At 42.4% G+C, this 26,261-nt stretch overlaps 2 protein-coding genes across 13 annotated transcripts in view; both read right to left on the bottom strand.

The window, feature by feature from the left end:
- The window catches only part of LOC109887115 (circadian locomoter output cycles protein kaput), a 54,038-nt gene extending 37,414 nt beyond the window's left edge, over positions 1-16,624 (bottom strand). For 9 of the 12 annotated variants that reach the window (XM_031814718.1, XM_031814721.1, XM_031814720.1 and 6 more), the window contains exons 1-2: positions 15,619-16,622; positions 8,182-8,322 (exon numbers count right to left, since the gene is read on the bottom strand). The gene's annotated coding sequence lies outside the window, so the exon portion shown is untranslated. Of the gene's footprint in view, positions 1-8,181; positions 8,323-15,618 lie in introns of all 12 variants that reach the window. The other 3 variants (XM_031814729.1, XM_031814731.1, XM_031814730.1) reach the window with 3 other exon arrangements.
- Positions 16,625-22,949: 6,325 nt separating this feature from the next.
- On the bottom strand, positions 22,950-25,807 carry LOC116360110 (phosducin-like protein 3). The gene is made up of 3 exons (XM_031814733.1): positions 25,532-25,807; positions 24,120-24,328; positions 22,950-23,714 (listed from the first exon to the last, which is right to left on the bottom strand). The coding sequence occupies exons 2-3, from the start codon at positions 24,319-24,321 to the stop codon at positions 23,551-23,553; spliced, it is 366 nt and encodes a 121-aa protein (XP_031670593.1). The 5' UTR covers positions 24,322-24,328; positions 25,532-25,807; the 3' UTR covers positions 22,950-23,550.
- Between the last annotated feature and the right edge of the window lie 454 nt (positions 25,808-26,261).

The following is a 26,261-nucleotide window of genomic DNA, read 5'->3' as shown; positions in this document are numbered from 1 at the left end:
TTATTTAACCAGGTAGGCTAGTTGAGAACACCTTTATTTAACCAGGTAGGCTAGTTGAGAACACCTTTATTTAACCAGGTAGGCTAGTTGATAACACCTTTATTTAACCAGGTAGGCTAGTTGATAACACCTTTATTTAACCAGGTAGGCTAGTTGAGAACACCTTTATTTAACCAGGTAGGCTAGTTGAGAACACCTTTATTTAACCAGGTAGGCTAGTTGATAACACCTTTATTTAACCAGGTAGGCTAGTTGAGAACACCTTTATTTAACCAGGTAGGCTAGTTGAGAACACCTTTATTTAACCAGGTAGGCTAGTTGAGAACACCTTTATTTAACCAGGTAGGCTAGTTGAGAACACCTTTATTTAACCAGGTAGGCTAGTTGAGAACACCTTTATTTAACCAGGTAGGCTAGTTGATAACACCTTTATTTAACCAGGTAGGCTAGTTGATAACACCTTTATTTAACCAGGTAGGCTAGTTGAGAACACCTTTATTTAACCAGGTAGGCTAGTTGAGAACACCTTTATTTAACCAGGTAGGCTAGTTGATAACACCTTTATTTAACCAGGTAGGCTAGTTGAGAACACCTTTATTTAACCAGGTAGGCTAGTTGAGAACACCTTTATTTAACCAGGTAGGCTAGTTGAGAACACCTTTATTTAACCAGGTAGGCTAGTTGAGAACACCTTTATTTAACCAGGTAGGCTAGTTGAGAACACCTTTATTTAACCAGGTAGGCTAGTTGAGAACACCTTTATTTAACCAGGTAGGCTAGTTGAGAACACCTTTATTTAACCAGGTAGGCTAGTTGAGAACACCTTTATTTAACCAGGTAGGCTAGTTGATAACACCTTTATTTAACCAGGTAGGCTAGTTGATAACACCTTTATTTAACCAGGTAGGCTAGTTGAGAACACCTTTATTTAACCAGGTAGGCTAGTTGATAACACCTTTATTTAACCAGGTAGGCTAGTTGAGAACACCTTTATTTAACCAGGTAGGCTAGTTGAGAACACCTTTATTTAACCAGGTAGGCTAGTTGAGAACACCTTTATTTAACCAGGTAGGCTAGTTGAGAACAAGTTCTCATTTGCAACTGCGACCTGGCCAAGATAAAGCATAGCAGTGTGAGCATACAACAAAGAGTTACACATGGAGTAAACAATTAACAAGTCAATAACACAGTAGAAAACGAAGGGGGGGTCTATATACAATGTGTGCAAAAGGCATGAGGAGGTAGGCAAATAATTACAATTTTGCAGATTAACACTGGAGTGATAAAAGATCAGATGGTCATGTACAGGTAGAGATATTGGTGTGCAGAAGAGCAGAAAAGTAAATAAATAAAAACAGTACGGGGATGAGGTAGGTGAAAAGGGTGGGCTATTTACCAATAGACTATGTACAGCTGCAGCGATCGGTTAGCTGCTCAGATAGCTGATGTTTGAAGTTGGTGAGGGAGATAAAAGTCTCCAACTTCAGCGATTTTTGCAATTCGTTCCAGTCACAGGCAGCAGAGTACTGGAACGAAAGGCGGCCAAATGAGGTGTTGGCTTTAGGGATGATCAGTGAGATACACCTGCTGGAGCGCGTGCTACGGATGGGTGTTGCCATCGTGACCAGTGAGCTGAGATAAGGCGGAGCTTTACCTAGCATAGACTTGTAGATGACCTGGAGCCAGTGGGTCTGGCGACGAATATGTAGCGAGGGCCAGCCGACTAGAGCATACAAGTCGCAGTGGTGGGTAGTATAAGGTGCTTTAGTGACAAAACGGATGGCACTGTGATAGACTGCATCCAGTTTGCTGAGTAGAGTGTTGGAAGCCATTTTGTAGATGACATCGCCGAAGTCGAGGATCGGTAGGATAGTCAGTTTTACTAGGGTAAGCTTGGCGGCTTGAGTGAAGGAGGCTTTGTTGCGGAATAGAAAGCCGACTCTTGATTTGATTTTCGATTGGAGATGTTTGATATGAGTCTGGAAGGAGAGTTTGCAGTCTAGCCAGACACCTAGGTACTTATAGACGTCCACATATTCTAGGTCGGAACCATCCAGGGTGGTGATGCTAGTCGGGCATGCAGGTGCAGGCAGCGACCGGTTGAAAAGCATGCATTTGGTTTTACTAGCGTTTAAGAGCAGTTGGAGGCCACGGAAGGAGTGTTGTATGGCATTGAAGCTTGTTTGGAGGTTAGATAGCACAGTGTCCAAAGACGGGCCGAAAGTATATAGAATGGTGTCGTCTGCGTAGAGGTGGATCAGGGAATCGCCCGCAGCAAGAGCAACATCATTGATATACACAGAGAAAAGAGTCGGCCCGAGAATTGAACCCTGTGGCACCCCCATAGAGACTGCCAGAGGACCGGACAGCATGCCCTCCGATTTGACACACTGAACTCTGTCTGCAAAGTAATTGGTGAACCAGGCAAGGCAGTCATCCGAAAAACCGAGGCTACTGAGTCTGCCGATAAGAATATGGTGATTGACAGAGTCGAAAGCCTTGGCAAGGTCGATGAAGACGGCTGCACAGTACTGTCTTTTATCGATGGCGGTTATGATGTCGTTTAGTACCTTGAGTGTGGCTGAGGTGCACCCATGACCGGCTCGGAAACCAGATTGCACAGCGGAGAAGGTACGGTGGGATTCGAGATGGTCAGTGACCTGTTTGTTGACTTGGCTTTCGAAGACCTTAGATAGGCAGGGCAGGATGGATATAGGTCTGTAACAGTTTGGGTCCAGGGTGTCTCCCCCTTTGAAGAGGGGGATGACTGCGGCAGCTTTCCAATCCTTGGGGATCTCAGACGAGATGAAAGAGAGGTTGAACAGGCTGGTAATAGGGGTTGCGACAATGGTGGCAGATAGTTTCAGAAATAGAGGGTCCAGATTGTCAAGCCCAGCTGATTTGTACGGGTCCAGGTTTTGCAGCTCTTTCAGAACATCTGCTATCTGGATTTGGGTAAAGGAGAACCTGGAGAGGCTTGGGCGAGGAGCTGCGGGGGGGGCGGAGCTGTTGGCCGAGGTTGAAGTAGCCAGGCGGAAGGCATGGCCAGCCGTTGAGAAATGCTTATTGAAGTTTTCGATAATCATGGATTTATCAGTGGTGACCGTGTTACCTAGCCTCAGTGCAGTGGGCAGCTGGGAGGAGGTGCTCATGTTCTCCATGGACTTCACAGTGTCCCAGAACTTTTTGGAGTTGGAGCTACAGGATGCAAACTTCTGCCTGAAGAAGCTGGCCTTAGCTTTCCTGACTGACTGCGTGTATTGGTTCCGGACTTCCCTGAACAGTTGCATATCACGGGGACTATTCGATGCTATTGCAGTCCGCCACAGGATGTTTTTGTGCTGGTCGAGGGCAGTCAGGTCTGGGGTGAACCAAGGGCTGTATCTGTTCTTAGTTCTGCATTTTTTGAACGGAGCATGCTTATCTAAAATGGTGAGGAAGTTACTTTTAAAGAATGACCAGGCATCCTCAACTGACGGGATGAGGTCAATGTCCTTCCAGGATACCCGGGCCAGGTCGATTAGAAAGGCCTGCTCACAGAAGTGTTTTAGGGAGCGTTTGACAGTGATGAGGGGTGGTCGTTTGACTGCGGCTCCGTAGCGGATACAGGCAATGAGGCAGTGATCGCTGAGATCCTGGTTGAAGACAGCGGAGGTGTATTTGGAGGGCCAGTTGGTCAGGATGACGTCTATGAGGGTGCCCTTGTTTACAGAGTTGGGGTTGTACCTGGTGGGTTCCTTGATGATTTGTGTGAGATTGAGGGCATCTAGCTTAGATTGTAGGACTGGCGGGGTGTTAAGCATATCCCAGTTTAGGTCACCTAACAGAACAAACTCTGAAGCTAGATGGGGGGCGATCAATTCACAAATGGTGTCCAGGGCACAGCTGGGAGCTGAGGGGGGTCGGTAGCAGGCGGCAACCGTGAGAGACTTATTTCTGGAGAGAGTAATTTTCAAAATTAGTAGTTCGAACTGTTTGGGTATGGACCTGGAAAGTATGACATTACTTTGCAGGCCATCTCTGCAGTAAACTGCAACTCCTCCCCCTTTGGCAGTTCTATCTTGACGGAAGATGTTATAGTTGGGTATGGAAATCTCTGAATTTTTGGTGGCCTTCCTGAGCCAGGATTCAGACACAGCAAGGACATCAGGGTTAGCAGAGTGTGCTAAAGCAGTGAGTAAGACAAACTTAGGGAGGAGGCTTCTGATGTTGACATGCATGAAACCAAGGCTTTTTCGAACACAGAAGTCAACAAATGAGGGTGCCTGGGGACATGCAGGGCCTGAGTTTACCTCCACATCACCCGCGGAACAGAGAAGGAGTAGTATGAGGGTGCGGCTAAAGGCTATCAAAACTGGTCGCCTAGAGCGTTGGGGACAGAGAATAAGAGGAGCAGGTTTCTGGGCATGGTAGAATATATTCAGGGCATAATGCGCAGACAGGGGTATGGTGGGGTGCGGGTACAGCGGAGGTAAGCCCAGGCACTGGGTGATGATGAGAGAGGTTGTATCTCTGGACATGCTGGTAGTAATGGGTGAGGTCACCGCATGTGTGGGAGGTGGGACAAAGGAGTTATCAGGGGTATGAAGAGTGGAACTAGGGGCTCCATTGTGAACTAAAACAATGATAACTAACCTGAACAACAGTATACAAGGCATATTGACATTTGAGAGAGACATACAGCAAGGCATACAGTAATCACAGGTGTTGAATTGGGAAAGCTAGCTAAAACAGTAGGTGAGACAACAGCTAATCAGCTAGCACAACAACAGCAGGTAAAATGGCGTAGACTAGGCAACGGGGCCAACAGATAAAACAAACAAGCAGAATGGAGTACCGTGATTTATGGACAGTCCAGCGTGCATCAGCTATGTAGCCAAGAGATCAGTGTCCAGGGGGCAGCGGTGGATGGGGAAGGGAAGCTGGACTGGCGAGTGTTATCCAGGTTAAAAAAACGAACAATGACTAAATAGCTTGTAGCTAGTTAGCTGGTTAGCTTCTGGAGGTTCTTGAGTGTGTTCTAAAAATAAATAAAAAATAATAGCGATTCCGTATCACATTGGGTGAGGCAGGTTTCCGGAAGGTATAAACAAATTAAAAGTCAAAAGAGATAGAAAGTAAATATGGGTCCGGTGGGCGTTTGGGACGCGGCGATTCAGGCGGTTAGCAGGCCTGTGCTAACAAGCTAACAGTTTGTAGGCCCGGGCTAGACAAGGTAGCAGTTAGCGGACCGGAGCTGGACAAGCTAGCAGTTAGCAGGCCGAATTAGCAAGCAGGGAGATAGCGAGGGCTAGAGAGTTAGCCTTTGGGGGACGTCGCGATGGGGTGAGTCTGTTTATTCCTCTTCATGCGGTGACATCGATAGACCGGTCGTGGGCCCGGGTATTGTAGCTCAGGAGTATGCTACGGTGGTAGCGCAGGCCGGGCTAGCTTCAAGCTAAGTGGGTGGAAACGCTAGCCAGGGGTAATCATCCAGGGTTGCGGTTTAGCTAGATAGCTAGTTGTGAAGATCCAGCGTATTTGGAAGCTTAGGTTTAGCAAAATGTTTTTAAAGGGATAGCTATGTAAAAAACGAAAAATATGTAAAAAACGAAAAATAAACAAAATATAAACAAAATATACAGGGACACGACACGACAGGACGACTTACTGCTACGCCATCTTGAATAACCACATCATCCATCCATCACACACTACATAATGAATAACCACATCATCCATCCATAACACACAACATAATGAATAACCACATCATCCATAACACACCACACAGTGAATAACCACATCATCCATCCATAACACACTACACAATGAATAACCACATCATCCATCTATAACACACTACACAATGAATAACCACATCATCCATAACACACAACATACTGAATAACCACATCATCCATCCATAACACACTACACAATGAATAACCACATCATCCATCCATAACACACTACACTATGAATAACCACATCATCCATAACACACCACACAGTGAATAACCACATCATCCATCCATAACACACTACACAGTGAATAACCACATCATCCATCCATAACACACTACACAGTGAATAACCACATCATCCATCCATAACACACTACATAATGAATAACCACATCATCCATCCATCACACACTACATAATGAATAACCACATCATCCATCCATCACACACTACATAATGAATAACCACATCATCCATCCATCACACACTACACAGTGAATAACCACATCATCCATCCATAACACACTACACAGTGAATAACCACATCATCCATCCATAACACACTACATAATGAATAACCACATCATCCATCCATAACACACTACATAATGAATAACCACATCATCGATAACACACTACACAATGAATAACCACATCATCCATCCATAACACACTACACTATGAATAACCACATCATCCATAACACACTACACAATGAATAACCACATCATCCATCCATAACACACAACATAATGAATAACCACATCATCCATCCATAACACACTACACAATGAATAACCACATCATCCATCCATAACACACTACACTATGAATAACCACATCATCGATAACACACTACACAATGAATAACCACATCATCCATCCATAACACACTACACTATGAATAACCACATCATCGATAACACACTACACAATGAATAACCACATCATCCATCCATAACACACTACACAGTGAATAACCACATCATCCATCCATCCATCCATAACACACTACACAATGAATAACCACATCATCCATAACACACAACATAATGAATAACCACATCATCCATAACACACTACACAATGAATAACCACATCATCCATCCATAACACACAACATAATGAATAACCACATCATCCATCCATAACACACTACACAATGAATAACCACATCATCCATCCATAACACACTACACTATGAATAACCACATCATCGATAACACACTACACAATGAATAACCACATCATCCATCCATAACACACTACACTATGAATAACCACATCATCGATAACACACTACACAATGAATAACCACATCATCCATCCATAACACACTACACAGTGAATAACCACATCATCCATCCATCCATCCATAACACACTACACAATGAATAACCACATCATCCATAACACACAACATAATGAATAACCACATCATCCATAACACACTACACAATGAATAACCACATCATCCATCCATAACACACTACACAGTGAATAACCACATCATCCATCCATACACGTCATCCATTAATACATACAGGTCCATTTGTAAATCCATCCACATTACCCATGAAAACAGATCATCCATCTATCCAGTAGTAAACAGACATCTATTAAGACACATTTCCTCCATCAATAACACTCTACTGGGGCGAGGCAGCATCAACATTAAGGAAACACACAGCCATATTCTGATAGGCCCTTGTCAACGCCCACCAGCAATCACTATTCATTCACACAGCACATATAGGGCTTCAGTCACTGTCATTACTGTGTTATCCTCTAATGAAGCGTCTGTCTGTCTATCGGTCTGTCTGTCTGTCTGTCAGTCTCTCTATCGGGCTGTCTGTCTGTCTCTCTATCGGTCTGTCTGTCTGTCTCTCTATCGGTCTGTCTGTCTCTCTATCGGTCTGTCTCTCTATCGGTCTGTCTGTCTGTCTCTCCATCGGTCTGTCTCTCTATCGGTCTGTCTCTCTGTCTCTCTATCGGTCTGTCTCTCTATCGGTCTGTCTCTCTATCGGTCTGTCTCTCTATCGGTCTGTCTCTCTGTCTCTCTATCGGTCTGTCTGTCTGTCTCTCTATCGGTCTGTCTGTCTGTCTCTCTATCGGTCTGTCTGTCTGTCTCTCTATCGGTCTGTCTGTCTGTCTCTCTATCGGTCTGTCTGTCTATCTCTCTGTCTATCTATCGGTCTATCTGTCTGTCTGTCTGTCTCTATGTCTGTCTATCTGTCTGTCTGTCTGTCTCTATGTCTGTCTGTCTGTCTGTCTCTCAGTCTGTCTGTCTCTATGGTCTCTCTTTCGGTCTGTCTGTCTCTCTCTCTATCGGTCTGTCTGTCTATCTATCGGTCTATCTGTCTGTCTGTCTGTCTGTCTGTCTGTCTGTCTGTCTGTCTGTCTGTCTGTCTGTCTGTCTGTCTGTCTGTCTGTCTGTCTGTCTGTCTGTCCTTACCCCACTGCAGCCTGTGTGTGTGATCAGTTTCAGCTCGTTCTCAGGGGTTGTGGTGGGGGTCAGGGGTTAAAGGTGACTCTGAGGTCACCTCTATCATCTCTGGACACCAGACGCTGGGCCCAACACGGCCATCACTCCACCCTGCAGCACACAAATTACAATGGTCATTTTTAACATTTATAAAACAGAATATTATAAATATCCCCAATTGATCATCATTTAGGCCAATAACAATGTGTTTAATACAACCATCATCTGACATAACATCTCTGTTCATCATCTGACATAACATCTCTGTTCATCATCTGACATAACATCTCTGTTCATCATCTGACATAACATCTCTATTCATCATCTGACATAACATCTCTGTTCATCATCTGACATAAACATCTCTGTTCGTCATCTGACATAACATCTCTGTTCGTCATCTGACATAACATCTCTGTTCATCATCTGACATAACATCTCTGTTCATCATCTGACATAACATCTCTGTTCATCATCTGACATAACATCTCTGTTCATCATCTGACATAACATCTCTGTTCATCATCTGACATAACATCTCTGTTCATCATCTGACATAACATCTCTGTTCATCATCTGACATAACATCTCTGTTCATCATCTGACATAACATCTCTGTTCATCATCTGACATAACATAACATCTCTGTTCATCATCTGACATAACATACATCTCTGTTCATCACCTGACATAACATCTCTGTTCATCATCTGACATAACATCTCTGTTCATCATCTGACATAACATCTCTGTTCATCATCTGACATAACATCTCTGTTCGTCATCTGACATAACATCTCTGTTCATCATCTGACATAACATAACATCTCTATCATCATCTGACATAACATCTCTGTTCATCATCTGACATAACATCTCTGTTCATCATCTGACATAACATCTCTGTTCGTCATCTGACATAACATCTCTGTTCATCATCTGACATAACATCTCTGTTCATCATCTGACATAACATCTCTGTTCATCATCTGACATAACATCTCTGTTCATCATCTGACATAACATCTCTGTTCATCATCTGACATAACATCTCTGTTCATCATCTGACATAACATCTCTGTTCATCATCTGACATAACATCTCTGTTCATCATCTGACATAACATCTCTGTTCATCATCTGACATAACATCTCTGTTCATCATCTGACATAACATCTCTGTTCATCATCTGACATAACATCTCTGTTCGTCATCTGACATAACATCTCTGTTCGTCATCTGACATAACATCTCTGTTCGTCATCTGACATAACATCTCTGTTCGTCATCTGACATAACATCTCTGTTCGTCATCTGACATAACATCTCTGTTCATCATCTGACATAACATCTCTGTTCATCATCTGACATAACATCTCTGTTCGTCATCTGACATAACATCTCTGTTCGTCATCTGACATAACATCTCTGTTCGTCATCTGACATAACATCTCTGTTCGTCATCTGACATAACATCTCTGTTCATCATCTGACATAACATAACATCTCTGTTCATAATCTGACATAACATCTCTATTCATCATCTGACATAACATCTCTGTTCATCATCTGACATAACATCTCTGTTCATCATCTGACATAACATCTCTGTTCATCATCTGACATAACATCTCTGTTCGTCATCTGACATAACATCTCTGTTCGTCATCTGACATAACATCTCTGTTCATCATCTGACATAACATCTCTGTTCATCATCTGACATAACATCTCTGTTCATCATCTGACATAACATCTCTGTTCGTCATCTGACATAATATCTCTGTTCGTCATCTGACATAACATCTCTGTTCGTCATCTGACATAACATCTCTGTTCATCATCTGACATAACATAACATCTCTGTTCATAATCTGACATAACATCTCTATTCATCATCTGACATAACATCTCTGTTCATCATCTGACATAACATCTCTGTTCATCATCTGACATAACATCTCTGTTCATCATCTGACATAACATCTCTGTTCATAATCTGACATAACATCTCTATTCATCATCTGACATAACATCTCTGTTCATCATCTGACATAACATCTCTGTTCATCATCTGACATAACATCTCTGTTCATCATCTGACATAACATCTCTGTTCATCATCTGACATAACATCTCTGTTCATCATCTGACATAACATCTCTGTTCATCATCTGACATAACATCTCTGTTCATCATCTGACATAACATCTCTGTTCATCATCTGACATAACATCTCTATTCATCATCTGACATAACATCTCTGTTCGTCATCTGACATAACATCTCTGTTCATCATCTGACATAACATCTCTGTTCATCATCTGACATAACATCTCTGTTCATCATCTGACATAACATCTCTGTTCATCATCTGACATAACATCTCTGTTCGTCATCTGACATAACATCTCTGTTCGTCATCTGACATAACATCTCTGTTCATCATCTGACATAACATCTCTGTTCATCATCTCTGTTCATCATCTGACAACATCTCTGTTCATCATCTGACATAACATCTCTATTCATCATCTGACATAACATCTCTGTTCATCATCTGACATAACATCTCTGTTCATCATCTGACATAACATCTCTGTTCATCATCTGACATAACATCTCTGTTCATCATCTGACATAACATCTCTGTTCATCATCTGACATAACATCTCTGTTCATCATCTGACATAACATCTCTGTTCATCATCTGACATAACATCTCTGTTCATCATCTGACATAACATCTCTGTTCATCATCTGACATAACATCTCTGTTCATCATCTGACATAACATCTCTGTTCGTCATCTGACATAACATCTCTGTTCAATCATCTGACATAAACATCTCTGTTCATCATCTGACATAACATCTCTGTTCATCATCTGACATACATCTCTGTTCATCATCTGACATAACATCTCTGTTCATCATCTGACATAACATCTCTGTTCATCATCTGACATAACATCTCTGTTCATCATCTGACATAACATCTCTGTTCATTCATCGACATAACATCTCTGTTCATCATCTGACATAACATCTCTGTTCATCATCTGACATAACATCTCTGTTCATCATCTGACATAACATCTCTGTTCATCATCTGACATAACATCTCTGTTCATCATCTGACATAACATCTCTGTTCATCATCTGACATAACATCTCTGTTCATCACTGACCATAACATCTCTGTTCATCATCTGACATAACATCTCTGTTCATCATCTGACATAACATCTCTGTTCATCATCTGACATAACATCTCTGTTCATCATCTGACATAACATCTCTGTTCATCATCTGACATAACAATCTCTGTTCATCATCTGACATAACACTCGTCATCATCTGACATAATTTCAATCTGACATAACATCTCTGTTCATCATCTGACATAACATCTCTGTTCATCATCTGACATAACATCTCTATTCATCATCTGACATAACATCTCTGTTCATCATCTGACATAACATCTCTATTCATCATCTGACATAATATCTCTGTTCATCATCTGACATAATATCTCTATTCATCATCTGACATAACATAACATCTCTATTCATCATCTGACATAATATCTCTGTTCATCATCTGACATAATATCTCTGTTCATCATCTGACATAACATCTCTGTTCATCATCTGACATAACATCTTCCTGGTAGAGTGAAGGGACCAATGGGATCTTCCTGGTAGAGTGAAGGGACCAATGGGATCTCCCTGGTAGAGTGAAGGGTTCAATGGGATCTCCCTGGTAGAGTGAATGGACCAATGGGATCTCCCTGGTAGAGTGAATGGACCAATGGGATCTCCCTGGTAGAGTGAATGGACCAATGGGATCGAGAGATGTTATGTCAGATGATGAACAGAGATGATATGTCAGATGATGAACAGAGATGTTATGTCAGATGACGAACAGAGATGTGATGTTATGTCAGATGACGAACAGAGATGTGATGTTATGTCAGATGAGTAGCACGAGGGCAGCCCTAGTAGCACGAGGTCAGCTCTAGTAGCACGAGGGCACCCTAGTAGCACGACAGCAGCTCTAGTAGCACGAGGGCAGCCCTAGTAGCACGAGGTCAGCTCTAGTAGCACGAGGGCAGCTCTAGTAGCACAAGGTCAGCCACCTGGTTCAAATATGGATTCAATCAAGCCCTTGATTTAACTCAAATCAGGTGTTGTCACTGGAACAAGAGGCTGCAGTATATCGTTATACTACACTGAACCAAAAATATAAACGCAACATGTAAAGTGTTGGTCCCATTTTTCATGAGCTGAAATAAAAGATCCCAGAAATGTTCCATATGCACAAAAAGCTTATTTCAAATTTTAAGGCACTACATCTCAGTGCCAGAGACATCACTGCAGACCCTGGTTCGATCATTGGCTGTATCACAACCGGCCGTGATTGGGAGTCCCATAGGATCCGCGCACAATTGGCCCAGCGTCGTCCGTGTTAGGGTTTGGCCCGGGGGCAGGCCGTCATTGTAAATAAGAATTTGTTCTTAACTGACTTGCCTAGTTACATAAAGGCAAAATACAAATAAAGATGACAAATTGTTGCGTCACTCATCCGCCGTCATCACCTCATGTTTCAGCATGATAATGCGCGGGCCCATGTCGCAACGATCTGTACACAATTCCTGGAAGCTGAAAATGTCCCAGTTCTTCCGTGGCTTGTACACACACTCACCAGACATGTTACCCAATGAACATGTTTGGATGCAGTAGTTTGACGTGTACGACAGTGTTCCAGTTCCCACCAATATCCGCTAACTTCGCACAACCATTGAAGAGTGGGGGCAACATTCCACAGGCCACAAAACATCAACAGCCTGATCAACTTTATGCGAAGGAGAAGAGTCGCGCTGCGTGAGGCAAATGGTGGTCACACCAGAAACGGACTGATTTTCTGATTCACGCCCCTACCTTTTTTTAAAAGGTATCTGTGACCAACAGATTCATATCTGTATTCTCAGTCATGTAAAATCCATAGATTAGGGCCTAATGAATTTATTTCATTTGACTGATTTCCTTATATGATCTGTGACTCAGTTAAATCTATGAAATTGTTTCATGTTGCGATTATATTTTTCTTCAGTATAGAATTCACCCTACCTATAATTCACCCTACCTATAATTCACACTACCTATAATTCACCCTACCTATAATTCACTCTACCTATAATTCACCCTACCTAGAATTCACTCTACCTAGAATTCACTCTACCTAGAATTCACTCTACCTAGAATTCACCCTACCTATAATTCACTCTACCTATAATTCACCCTACCTAGAATTCACTCTACCTAGAATTCACTCTACCTAGAATTCACACTACCTATAATTCACCCTACCTAGAATTCACTCTACCTAGAATTCACTCTACCTAGAATTCACTCTACCTAGAATTCACCCTACCTAGAATTCACTCTACCTAGAATTCACTCTACCTATAATTCACCCTTCCTATAATTCACCCTACCTATAATTCACCCTACCTATAATTCACCCTACCTATAATTCACCCTACCTATAATTCACCCTACCTATAATTCACCCTTCCTATAATTCACCCTACCTATAATTCACCCTACCTATAATTCACCCTTCCTATAATTCACCCTACCTATAATTCACCCTACCTATAATTCACCCTACCTATAATTCACCCTTCCTATAATTCACCCTACCTATAATTCACCCTACCTATAATTCACCCTACCTATAATTCACCCTTCCTATAATTCACCCTACCTATAATTCACCCTACCTATAATTCACCCTTCCTATAATTCACCCTACCTATAATTCACCCTACCTATAATTCACCCTACCTATAATTCACCCTACCTATAATTCACCCTACCTATAATTCACCCTACCTATAATTCACCCTACCTATAATTCACCCTACCTATAATTCACCCTACCTATAATTCACCCTTCCTATAATTCACCCTACCTATAATTCACCCTACCTATAATATATACATACTGACAAATACGTTCACATGGTGATGTTTCTATTAGTTTAAAAAACAAAAACAGTTTGTTCTTAACATTTGAAAAAGGGTTTTCTTAGATGATGATTTGAAATGCCCCTGATGTCTATAGGTAAATGATTCCAGTCAGCTGGCCCTTTGTATCTGACAGATCTTTACTGTAAACCTCATGGTGTAGCTTTGGGATGTGGAATTGCTGTGTATGAAATATGATAATGCGATGGGGGAACTGATAGGCCTATGATTTGCAGCCTACTGTCAACATGAGTAGTGAGCCTTGTAACGTTAGGTGTTCCTTAATATATAAAAAGAGACAATTAAAGTTACATTCAAAAAAACATGTTTGATACCAATGCAGTTGTCTTCTGTTTGGAAGTGACAGTCAATTCAGTGATTCATGGCGCGGCAGGTAGTTTAGTGGTTAGCGCGTTGGGCTAGTAACCGAAAGGTTGTTTTCGCCGAGCTGACAAGGTGAAAATATGTTGTTCTGCCCCTGAACAAGGCAGTTAACCCACCGTTCCTAGGCCGTCATAAGGATGTGTTCTTAACTGACTTGCCAAGTTAAATGAAAGGCCAAATAGATAAATAAAAAATCCTACATTTGGGCAATGATTCAATCATACATCTTTCGAAGATCGTTATAAATGACATCTAATCCGCTAGTATAAAACCGCAGAAAAACGGATACGCGCGGTGGATGTTGTATAACTAAAACCATTGCTAAAGAAGAGCCACAGGTGTACGCGTTATATAACTGAAAAATATATCCTCCAACCAGAAGAACCTTCCCAGGTAAAACAGTGGACCGTTTTCTTAGAATTCCGACGACGGGGATCCATTCTTAGAACCCTGAACTGACTTCCAAAACGTAGAATGACATTCTAACGACGTCTCAATCAATCACCAAGAGCGACATATGTCACATTTTGACATATGTCAAAAGCCTGGCGGGTACCCGAGTCCAGCCAAGCTGTCACGCAACTATTGACATTGACACAGTGTTAGTTAAAGCTAGCCTAGCAGCGCATCTTCAACAATGTAGCGATTCTACGTTCGAAATGGTTACAATTTCCTCGAAAACGGGAACATCAAATAGATAGTCATGCCGCAGGAGATAGCGATGACAAAAACATTTCGCAGCAGACGCGCACACACACACATAAGCACACATTCACACGCTCGCCCACTCACACAGCGCTCTCTCTCGAATGTGGGTCAGTGGGCCTTGTCGTGTCCCGAGCGTGCGGAAACGGTTCCAAAGCCCCATCTGCAGTCTTCGGTTCGCTTCCGTGGGCTAAAAATATATTTGTACACCTCTCCGCTGAGCGACTTCCCCGTACAACAAGATATTTAACGTTATATAACTGTATGTTTTAACATCTTACCTGCCCCAATTTTTTTTGTTGATTTAATGGCTCCGCGTTTTTGTTTTTCAGTGGTTGATTCGGGGGGGGGTTGGACTCGAGCTCGGAGAAAAACAGGCTTCTACTTCATATTCCGCCATTCAGTCATGCGCAATAGAGAATACAGGGAGCACTATTTGGCAAGTACAGTAAGAGGTACTGCAAAAGCAGAGCAAGGCAACAAGTCAACAGCGACAAAAACAGGATATTATGGGTGCTTCGGGGCTATTTTATGAATACGTCAGTTTGAAAAGTAGTTTGTTTTTGCTTTATAAATGACCTTGTAAGACTGGTTGTGAAACAAAGTGTGAAATATGATAATGCAATGGGGAACTGATAGGCCTATGATTCGCAGCCTACTGTATTTGTATGATAGGCTATTTATAGACGTAAAAACACGAAACAATCACAGCAAGAATTTCATTGCTACTTTCTTTACATTTCTCAACCCCTCGGTGCATTGTGAATGTCATGGGTCATGATGATTCACTGCATGGAAGTAGGCTATAGTTAAATAGACTAAAGGTTAAATAAAAAAATAGTTTCATTTTCCCACTTCACAGAATCACAGTTCCACCGTTGCAAAATCACTGTGATTTATCCTAGGGTCATTTAAAGATACGATACGTTTCACATAGCCTATATATGATACGTTCACATAGCCTATATATGATACGTTCACATAGCCTATATATGATACGTTCACATAGCCTATATATGATACGTTCACATAGTCTATATATATATATGATACGTTCACATAGTCTATATATGATACGTTCACATAGCCTATATATGATACGTTCACATAGCCTATATATGATACGTTCACATAGCCTATATATGATACGTTCACATAGCCTATATATGATACGTTCACATAGCCTATATATGATACGTTCACATAGCCTATATATGATACGTTCACATAGCCTATATATGATACGTTCACATAGCCTATATATGATACGTTCACATAGCCTATATATGATACGTTCACATAGCCTATATATGATACGTTCACATAGTCTATATATGATACGTTCACATAGCCTATATATGATACGTTCACATAGCCTATATATGATACGTTCACATAGCCTATATATGATGCTGATATTTCTAGAGCAACAACAGGTTTCTATCGCTGCAATCGAGGAACTGTTCAGGAAGAGGGTTTCCCCTCTATCGTCCAATCACAGGCTCTGGATGTCCGTGACGCAATAAGTCAGAAAATGGTGCGAGGTCCCCCTGTCAGTACAAGTTTAATACTGTATCCATGGTGAGTGTACGGAATAGCTTCAATTCGTCTGGGCGTGGACTCTGCAAGGTGTCGAAAGCGTTTCCACAGGAATGCTGGCCCATGTTGACTCCCAATGCTTCCTGGAAAGCAAGAGACAAATAATCCCTTTTATAATGAAGCATTGCGTGTATATCATCGCAAATGCGTAGGAGCATAGAGCAACAGAGTCGAGGCACTTTACAGAAGTTGTACACATGAGGAAATAGTTTAGTAGCCTTGGGTCCGGGACGTTTGTTTTTGCTTATATAAACGCATTTCATGCAATTCTACCTCATTTTACACGACTGGAGACTTTGGCAAAAATATTTTTTAATACCACACATATGATCGAAACGACAGGGTACTTTGACACTGACAAACTGACCAGCTGAGATAAATGAAAACGAACTTGTCATGAATCCATCAATAGCCTAGGTCTAGGTTTGTGGAGACATATTGTAGACTACAATATCAGGAGGAAATGATCGTCATTAAAATTCTTTCCGGTTTCACTGACTCACCCAATGACGCACAGCTCAGTCACTGGTGGAGGCCGATGAGCTCGTGCCAAAAGTCTGTCTAAAACAATATTTGGAAGTTCATCAAATGTTTTGGTAGCCTAGAGCAGACAGATGAGAATATTATCTTTTCAGCAGGAGCCATTTGCTTTACAACCTGTGTTTTCCTGCGATTGTATTTGAAATGATGTGAAAGGCCTGTTCTGTCTGCATGCTGTTCACTTGTGATTGGGCAACACATACTCCACAGCTAGGCTATTTTAAAACAATGCCTTGTGATTGGACAACACATACTCCACAGCTAGGCTATTTTAAAACAATGCCTTGTGATTGGGCAACACATACTCCACAGCTAGGCTATTTTAAAACAATGCCTTGTGATTGGACAACACATACTCCACAGCTAGGCTATTTTAAAACAATGCCTTGTGATTGGGCAACACATACTCCACAGCTAGGCTATTTTAGAACAATGCCTTGTGATTGGGCAACACATACTCCACAGCTAGGCTATTTTAAAACAATGCCTTGTGATTGGACAACACATACTCCACAGCTAGGCTATTTTAAAACAATGCCTTGTGATTGGGCAACACATACTCCACAGCTAGGCTATTTTAAAACAATGCCTTGTGATTGGACAACACATACTCCACAGCTAGGCTATTTTAAAACAATGCCTTGTGATTGGGCAACACATACTCCACAGCTAGGCTATTTTAAAACAATGCCTTGTGATTGGGCAACACATACTCCACAGCTAGGCTATTTTAAAACAATGCCTTGTGATTGGACAACACATACTCCACAGCTAGGCTATTTTAAAACAATGCCTTGTGATTGGGCAACACATACTCCACAGCTAGGCTATTTTAAAACAATGCCTTGTGATTGGACAACACATACTCCACAGCTAGGCTATTTTAAAACAATGCCTTGTGATTGGGCAACACATACTCCACAGCTAGGCTATTTTAAAACAATGCCTTGTGATTGGACAACACATACTCCACAGCTAGGCTATTTTAAAACAATGCCTTGTGATTGGGCAACACATACTCCACAGCTAGGCTATTTTAAAACAATGCCTTGTGATAGGACAACACATACTCCACAGCTAGGCTATTTTAAAACAATGCCTTGTGATAGGACAACACATACTCCACAGCTAGGCTATTTTAAAACAATGCCTTGTGATTGGACAACACATACTCCACAGCTAGGCTATTTTAAAACAATGCCTTGTGATTGGACAACACATACTCCACAGCTAGGCTATTTTAAAACAATGCCTTGTGATTGGGCATCACATACTCCACAGCTAGGCTATTTTAAAACAATGCCTTGTGATTGGGCAACACATACTCCACAGCTAGGCTATTTTAAAACAATGCCTTGTGATTGGGCAACACATACTCCACAGCTAGGCTATTTTAAAACAATGCCTTGTGATTGGGCAACACATACTCCACAGCTAGGCTATTTTAGAACAATGCCTTGTGATTGGGCAACACATACTCCACAGCTAGGCTATTTTAAAACAATGCCTTGTGATTGGGCTAGCATGGTAGTAGCACAAACAAAACCTGGTTCAGTCTGCAGTCCAACAGACACTGGGAGACAAATGCACCTTTCAGCAGGACAATAACCTAGAACACTAGGCCACATGTACACTGGAGTTGGTTACCAAGACGACAGTGAATGTTCCTGAGTGGCCTAGTTACAGTTTTGACTTAAATCGTTTCAGGGGTGTATCGACTCAGGGGTGTATTGACTCAGGGGTGTGTCGACTCGGGGGTGTGTCAACTCGGGGGTGTATCGACTCAGGGATGTATCGTCTCAGGGCTGTGTCGACTCAGGGGTGTATCGACTCAGGGCTGTGTCGACTCAGGGGTGTATCGACTCAGGGCTGTGTCGACTCAGGGGTGTATTGACTCAGGGGTGTGAATACCTTTTCTAAATTAGATATTTACAGTGCCTTCGGGAAAGTATTCAGCCGTATTCTAAAATGGATTCAATAAAACCCATTTTCAATTGTAAAAAAAACAGAAATATCTTATTTACATAAGTATTCAGAACCTTTGCTGTGAGATTTGGAACTGTTTCCATTGATCATCCTTGATCCTCAGGTGCATCCTGTTTCCATTGATCATCCTTGATCCTCAGGTGCATCCTGTTTCCATTGATCATCCTTGATCCTCAGGTGCATCCTGTTTCCATTGATCATCCTTGATCCTCAGGTGCATCCTGTTTCCATTGATCATCCTTGATCCTCAGGTGCATCCTGTTTCCATTGATCATCCTTGATCCTCAGGTGCATCCTGTTTCCATTGATCATCCTTGATCCTCAGGTGCATCCTGTTTCCATTGATCATCCTTGATCCTCAGGTGCATCCTGTTTCCATTGATCATCCTTGATCCTCAGGTGCATCCTGTTTCCATTGATCATCCTTGATCCTCAGGTGCATCCTGTTTCTATTGATCATCCTTGATCCTCAGGTGCATCCTGTTTCCATTGATCATCCTTGATCCTCAGGTGCATCCTGTTTCCATTGATCATCCTTGATCCTCAGGTGCATCCTGTTTCTATTGATCATCCTTGATCCTCAGGTGCATCCTGTTTCCATTGATCATCCTTGATCCTCAGGTGCATCCTGTTTCCATTGATCACCCTTGAGATGTTTCTACAACTTGATTGGAGTCTACTTGTGGTAAATTCAATTGATTGGACATGTTTTGGAAAGGCGCACACCCATCTATATTAAGGTCCCACAGTTGACAGTGCATGTCAGAGCCAAAACCAAGCCATGAGGTTGAAGGAATTGTCCGTAGAGCTCTGAGACAGGATTGTGTCGAGGCACAGATCTGGGGAAGGTTGAGAAAACATTTCTGCAGCATTGAAGGTCCCCAAGAACACAGTGGCCTCCATTGTTAAATGGTGAAGTTTGGAAACACCAACACCCTTCCCGAGAGCTGGCTGCCTGGCCAATCGGGAGAGAAGGGCCTTGGTCAGGAAGTGACCAAGAACCCGATGGTCACTCTGACAGAGCTCCAGAGTTCCTCTGTGGAGATGGGAGAACCTTTCAGAATCACAACAATCTTTGCAGCACTCCACCAATCAGACATTTATGGTATAGTGGCCTGACGGAAGCCACTCCTCAGTAAAAAGCACATGACAGCCTGTTCTGAGTTTGTCAAAAGGCATCTGACGGATTCTCAGACCATGAGAAACAGATTCTCTGGTCTGATTAAACCAAGCTTGAATTCTTTGGCCTGAAGGTCAAGCGTCTGGAGGAAACCTGGCACCATCCCTACGGTGAAGCATGTTGGTCACAGTTATCCTTCTTGATCTGCAGCAGACTGATATAGAATCTATCCTATGATGTTGAACTGCAGTCTACTGATATAGAATCTATCCTATGATGTTGAACTGCAGCAGACTGATATAGAATCTATCCTATGATGTTGAACTGCAGCAGACTGATATAGAATCTATCCTATGATGTTGAACTGCAGCAGACTGACATAGAATCTATCCTATGATGTTGAACTGCAGTCTACTGATATATAATCTATCCTATGATGTTGAACTGCAGTCGACTGATATAGAATCTATCCTATGATGTTGAACTGCAGCAGACTGATATAGAATCTATCCTATGATGTTGAACTGCAGCAGACTGATATAGAATCTATCCTATGATGTTGAACTGGAGCAGACTGATATAGAATCTATCCTATGATGTTGAACTGGAGCAGACTGATATAGAATCTATCCTATGATGTTGAACTGCAGCAGACTGAGACATAGAATCTATCCTATGATGTTGAACTGGAGCAGACTGAGACATAGAATCTATCCTATGATGTTGAACTGCAGCAGACTGATATAGAATCTATCCTATGATATTGAACTGCAGCAGACTGATATAGAATCTATCCTATGATGTTGAACTGCAGCAGACTGATTAGGAATCTATCCTATGATGTTGATCTGCAGCAGACTGATATGGAATCTATCCTATGATATTGAACTGCAGCAGACTGAGACATAGAATCTATCCTATGATATTGAACTGCAGCAGACTGATATAGAATCTATCCTATGATGTTGAACTGCAGCAGACTGATATAGAATCTATCCTGTGATGTTGAACTGGAGCAGACTGATATATAATCTATCCTATGATGTTGAACTGCAGCAGACTGAGACATAGAATCTATCCTATGATGTTGAACTGCAGCAGACTGATATAGAATCTATCCTATGATATTGAACTACAGCAGACTGATATAGAATCTATCCTATGATATTGAACTACAGCAGACTGATATAGAATCTATCCTATGATGTTGAACTGCAGCAGACTGATATATAATCTATCCTATGATGTTGAACTGCAGCAGACTGATATAGAATCTATCCTATGATGTTGAACTGCAGCAGACTGAAATAGAATCTATCCTATGATGTTGAACTGCAGCAGACTGATATAGAATCTATCCTATGATGTTGAACTGGAGCAGACTGATATAGAATCTATCCTATGATGTTGAACTGCAGCAGACTGATATAGAATCTATCCTATGATGTTGAACTGCAGCAGACTGATATAGAATCTATCCTATGATGTTGAACTGCAGCAGACTGATATAGAATCTATCCTATGATGTTGAACTGCAGCAGACTGATATAGAATCTATCCTATGATGTTGATCTGCAGCAGACTGATATAGAATCTATCCTATGATATTGAACTGCAGCAGACTGAGACATAGAATCTATCCTATGATATTGAACTGCAGCAGACTGATATAGAATCTATCCTATGATATTGAACTACAGCAGACTGATATAGAATCTATCCTATGATGTTGAACTGCAGCAGACTGATATAGAATCTATCCTATGATGTTGAACTGCAGCAGACTGATATAGAATCTATCCTATGATGTTGAACTGCAGCAGACTGATATAGAATCTATCCTATGATGTTGAACTGGAGTAGACTGAAATAGAATCTATCCTATGATGTTGAACTGCAGCAGACTGATATAGAATCTATCCTATGATGTTGAACTGCAGCAGACTGACATAGAATCTATCCTATGATGTTGATCTGCATCAGACTGATATAGAATCTATCCTATGATGTTGAACTGCAGCAGACTGATATAGAATCTATCCTATGATGTTGAACTGGAGCAGACTGATATAGAATCTATCCTATGATGTTGATCTGCAGCAGACTGATATAGAATCTATCCTATGATGTTGAACTGCAGCAGACTGATATAGAATCTATGCTATGATGTTGAACTGGAGCAGACTGATATAGAATCTATCCTATGATATTGAACTGCAGCAGACTGATATAGAATCTATCCTATGATGTTGAACTGCAGCAGACTGATATAGAATCTATCCTATGATGTTGAACTGGAGCAGACTGATATAGAATCTATCCTATGATGTTGATCTGCAGCAGACTGAAACATTGGAGACTGACATGTTTATAAACTAAGATATAACATACTTTATTACAGCATATTATAAAACAACAAATGAGCTCAATATGAGTTAGGAAAGGGAAAGGGGGGGATACCTAGTCTGTTGTCCAACTGAATGTATTCAACTGAAATGTGTCTTCCGCATATAACCCAGTATTAAATCTGATCTGGATCACATCATGTAATGAGTAGCTACCTACACCTGTATTAAATCTGATCTGGATCATATCATGTAATGAGTAAATATGAGTGGCTACCTACACCAGTATTAAATCTGATCTGGATCACATCATGTAATGAGTCAATATGAGTGTCTACCTACACCAGTATTAAATCTGATCTGGATCATATCATGTAACAAGTTAATATGAGTGTCTACCTACACCTGTATTAAATCTGATCTGGATCACATCATGTAATGAGTCAATATGAGTAGCTACCTACACCTGTGATCACCTCTGATCTGGATCAGATTTAATGAGTAATGAGTCAACAGTAGCCAACATTTATGAATGGGATATTATATCAGAGTTTACACCAATGTTTCATGATGTCATAGAGTTCACAGTCTACACTGCTGTCTCTTTGTCCCTGTAACCATGACTACACCTCGGCGCCGTGGTTGTCATAGTGATCAGACTGGTCATCGCTGTAGTCTTCCTGTTCCTGTTCCGAACGCGGCGTCGTGATGGGCGTGCCCTCCTGGTATAAGGCCTCGTAGCTGTCAATCACAAACGCTCCCGACTGGGCCAGCATCCACTTCAGCTCTGCAGGGGGTCAGAGGTCAGACGTTAGAGAGAGAGAGACAGCGAGAGACAGAGAGAGTGTGTGTGTGTGTCTGTCTGTGTGTCTGTGTGTGTGTGTGTGTATGCGCATGTGTATTTGTGTGTGTGTGTGTGTGTGCATGTGTATTTGTGTGTGTGTGTGTGCATGTGTATTTGTGTGTGTGTGCATGTGTATTTGTGTGTGTTTGCACATGTGTATTTGTGTATGTGTGCGCATGTATATTTGTGTGTGTGTGTGTGTGTGTGTGTGTGTGTGTGTGTGTGCACATGTGCATTTGTGTGTGTGTGTGTCTCGCATGTGTATTTGTGTTAGTGTTGCGTATGTGTATTTGTGTGTGTGTGCGCATGTGTATTTGTGTGTGCGTATGTGTGTGTGTGTGTTCTCACCATCTTCCAATACGTTCCTCCCTCCACAGGCCTTCTCTCCTATCAGTGAGTTGATGATACATCCTGAGTCGTAGATGAACAGGGTGGGGAGGTGGCTGACAGGGTAGTTGGGGACACACTGCCCAGCGAGGATCATCAGGAACTTGCACTCAGGGAATTTAGTGGCCAGGTGACTGAAGTGGTGATTCAACAGGGAACACATAGGTACACTGCAGAGAGAGACATAGAGAGAGGGGGAGAGAAGGAGGGAGAAGGAGGTAGGGAGGTAGAGAGACAGATGGAAACAGAGAGAGATAGGGGGAGAGAAAGAGAGAAAAGGAGAGACAGAGAGACAGAAAGAGGAGAGAGAGAGGGGGGGGGGGGGGGAGAGAGAGAGAGAGAGAGGAAGGGGGAAAGAAGGAGAGAGAGGAGGGAGAAGGAGGTAGGGAGGTAGAGAGAGAGATAGAGAGAGGGGGGGAGAGAGAGAGAGACAGAGAGAGAGGGAGGGGGAAAGAGAAGGAGAGAGAGGAGGGAGAAGGAGGTAGGGAGGTAGAGAGAGATGGAAAGAGAGAGAGATAGAGAGAGAGGGGGGAGAGAGAGAGAGAGAGAGACAGAGAGACAGAAAGAGGAGAGAGAGAGAGAGAGAGAGAGGGAGAGGGAAAGAAGGAGAGAGAGGAGGGAGAAGGAGGTAGGGAGGTAGAGAGAGATGGAAAGAGAGAGAGATAGAGAGAGAGGGGGGAGAGAGAGAGAGAGAGAGACAGAGAGACAGAAAGAGGAGAGAGAGAGAGAGAGAGAGAGGGAGAGGGAAAGAAGGAGAGAGAGGAGGGAGAAAGAGGTAGGGAGGTAGAGAGAGATGGAAAGAGAGAGAGATAGAGAGAGAGGGGGGAGAGAGAGAGAGAGAGAGACAGAGAGACAGAAAGAGGAGAGAGAGAGAGAGAGAGAGAGGGAGAGGGAAAGAAGGAGAGAGAGGAGGGAGAAGGAGGTAGGGAGGTAGAGAGAGATGGAAAGAGAGAGAGATAGAGAGAGAGGGGGGAGAGAGAGAGAGAGAGAGACAGAGAGACAGAAAGAGGAGAGAGAGAGAGAGAGAGAGAGGGAGAGGGAAAGAAGGAGAGAGAGGAGGGAGAAAGAGGTAGGGAGGTAGAGAGAGAGATGGAAACAGAGAGAGATAGAGAGAGAGGGAGGGGGAAAGAGAAGGAGAGAGAGATGGAGAAAGAGAAAGAGAGAGTTTACTTTAGCATCAAACTGACCCTAAAGATATTTAAGATAGCGGTATGAGCTGAAGCTTTAATAGTCATCTATGACGGTATACATGACTAGCGTTGTATAAACTGATCCTAGGCCAGTTCTGTGAGTTGAATCATAATAGATGTCTATGTCTCTCCTTATACAGTAAGTGACTCCAGACCAGCTCAGGTCCAAACTAACTATCTCACCTAGGGTGATAGAGGTGGAGGACCACTCTATCTCCTTCAGGGGCGCAGGTAACCTCCCTGACATACTGGTCTCCTAGGATCTCTCTGAGCCGACCGTACTTCTCCTCTCCTGTCTGTCTCCCTCTCAGCCCCTTCACACTCAGTTTCAGGCCCTGATGATGGACACACCTGGGATACGTGTTGGCTGTCTCCTCCTCCTCTTCTTCTTCTTCTTCTTCCTCTACCTTCTCTTTATTCTCTCCCTTCTCTTCTTCTTCTTCTTCTACCTCTACTTTCTCTTTATTCTCTCCCTTCTCTTCTTCTTCTTCTTCTACCTCTCCCTTCTCTTCCTTCTCTTTCTTCTCTTTCTCATACCTCTCCACTCTTTCTTCTTCTTCATCCTCCTCTTTCACCACAACCTCTAACAAACACTCCTCTTCCTCCTCTTCTTCCACAACCTCTAACAAACACTCCTCTTCCTCCACATACTCCCCTACACATGTAACCTCGTATTCCTCCTCCTCTTCCTCTTCCTCCTCATCTTCCTCAACCTCTGACCCTTCTATTATCACACATACATACTCTTCCTCCTCCCCCTCATCTCCTTCCTCACTCTCGCTCCTCTCCTGGTATTCCACATCTTCTTCTCTGTCTTTAACTACCCACAGAGAAGGATCTAAGAGGGAGGAAAGGTCTCGGATGAGAAAATGAACCCGAACTCTATGTGGTTCATTACCACAGGTCCCAGTTC

The sequence above is a fragment of the Oncorhynchus kisutch genome, unplaced genomic scaffold (assembly GCF_002021735.2).
Source record: "Oncorhynchus kisutch isolate 150728-3 unplaced genomic scaffold, Okis_V2 Okis07a-Okis12b_hom, whole genome shotgun sequence".
Taxonomy (NCBI): Eukaryota; Metazoa; Chordata; class Actinopteri; order Salmoniformes; family Salmonidae; genus Oncorhynchus; species Oncorhynchus kisutch.
This window is presented reverse-complemented; position numbering and strand designations above follow the sequence as displayed.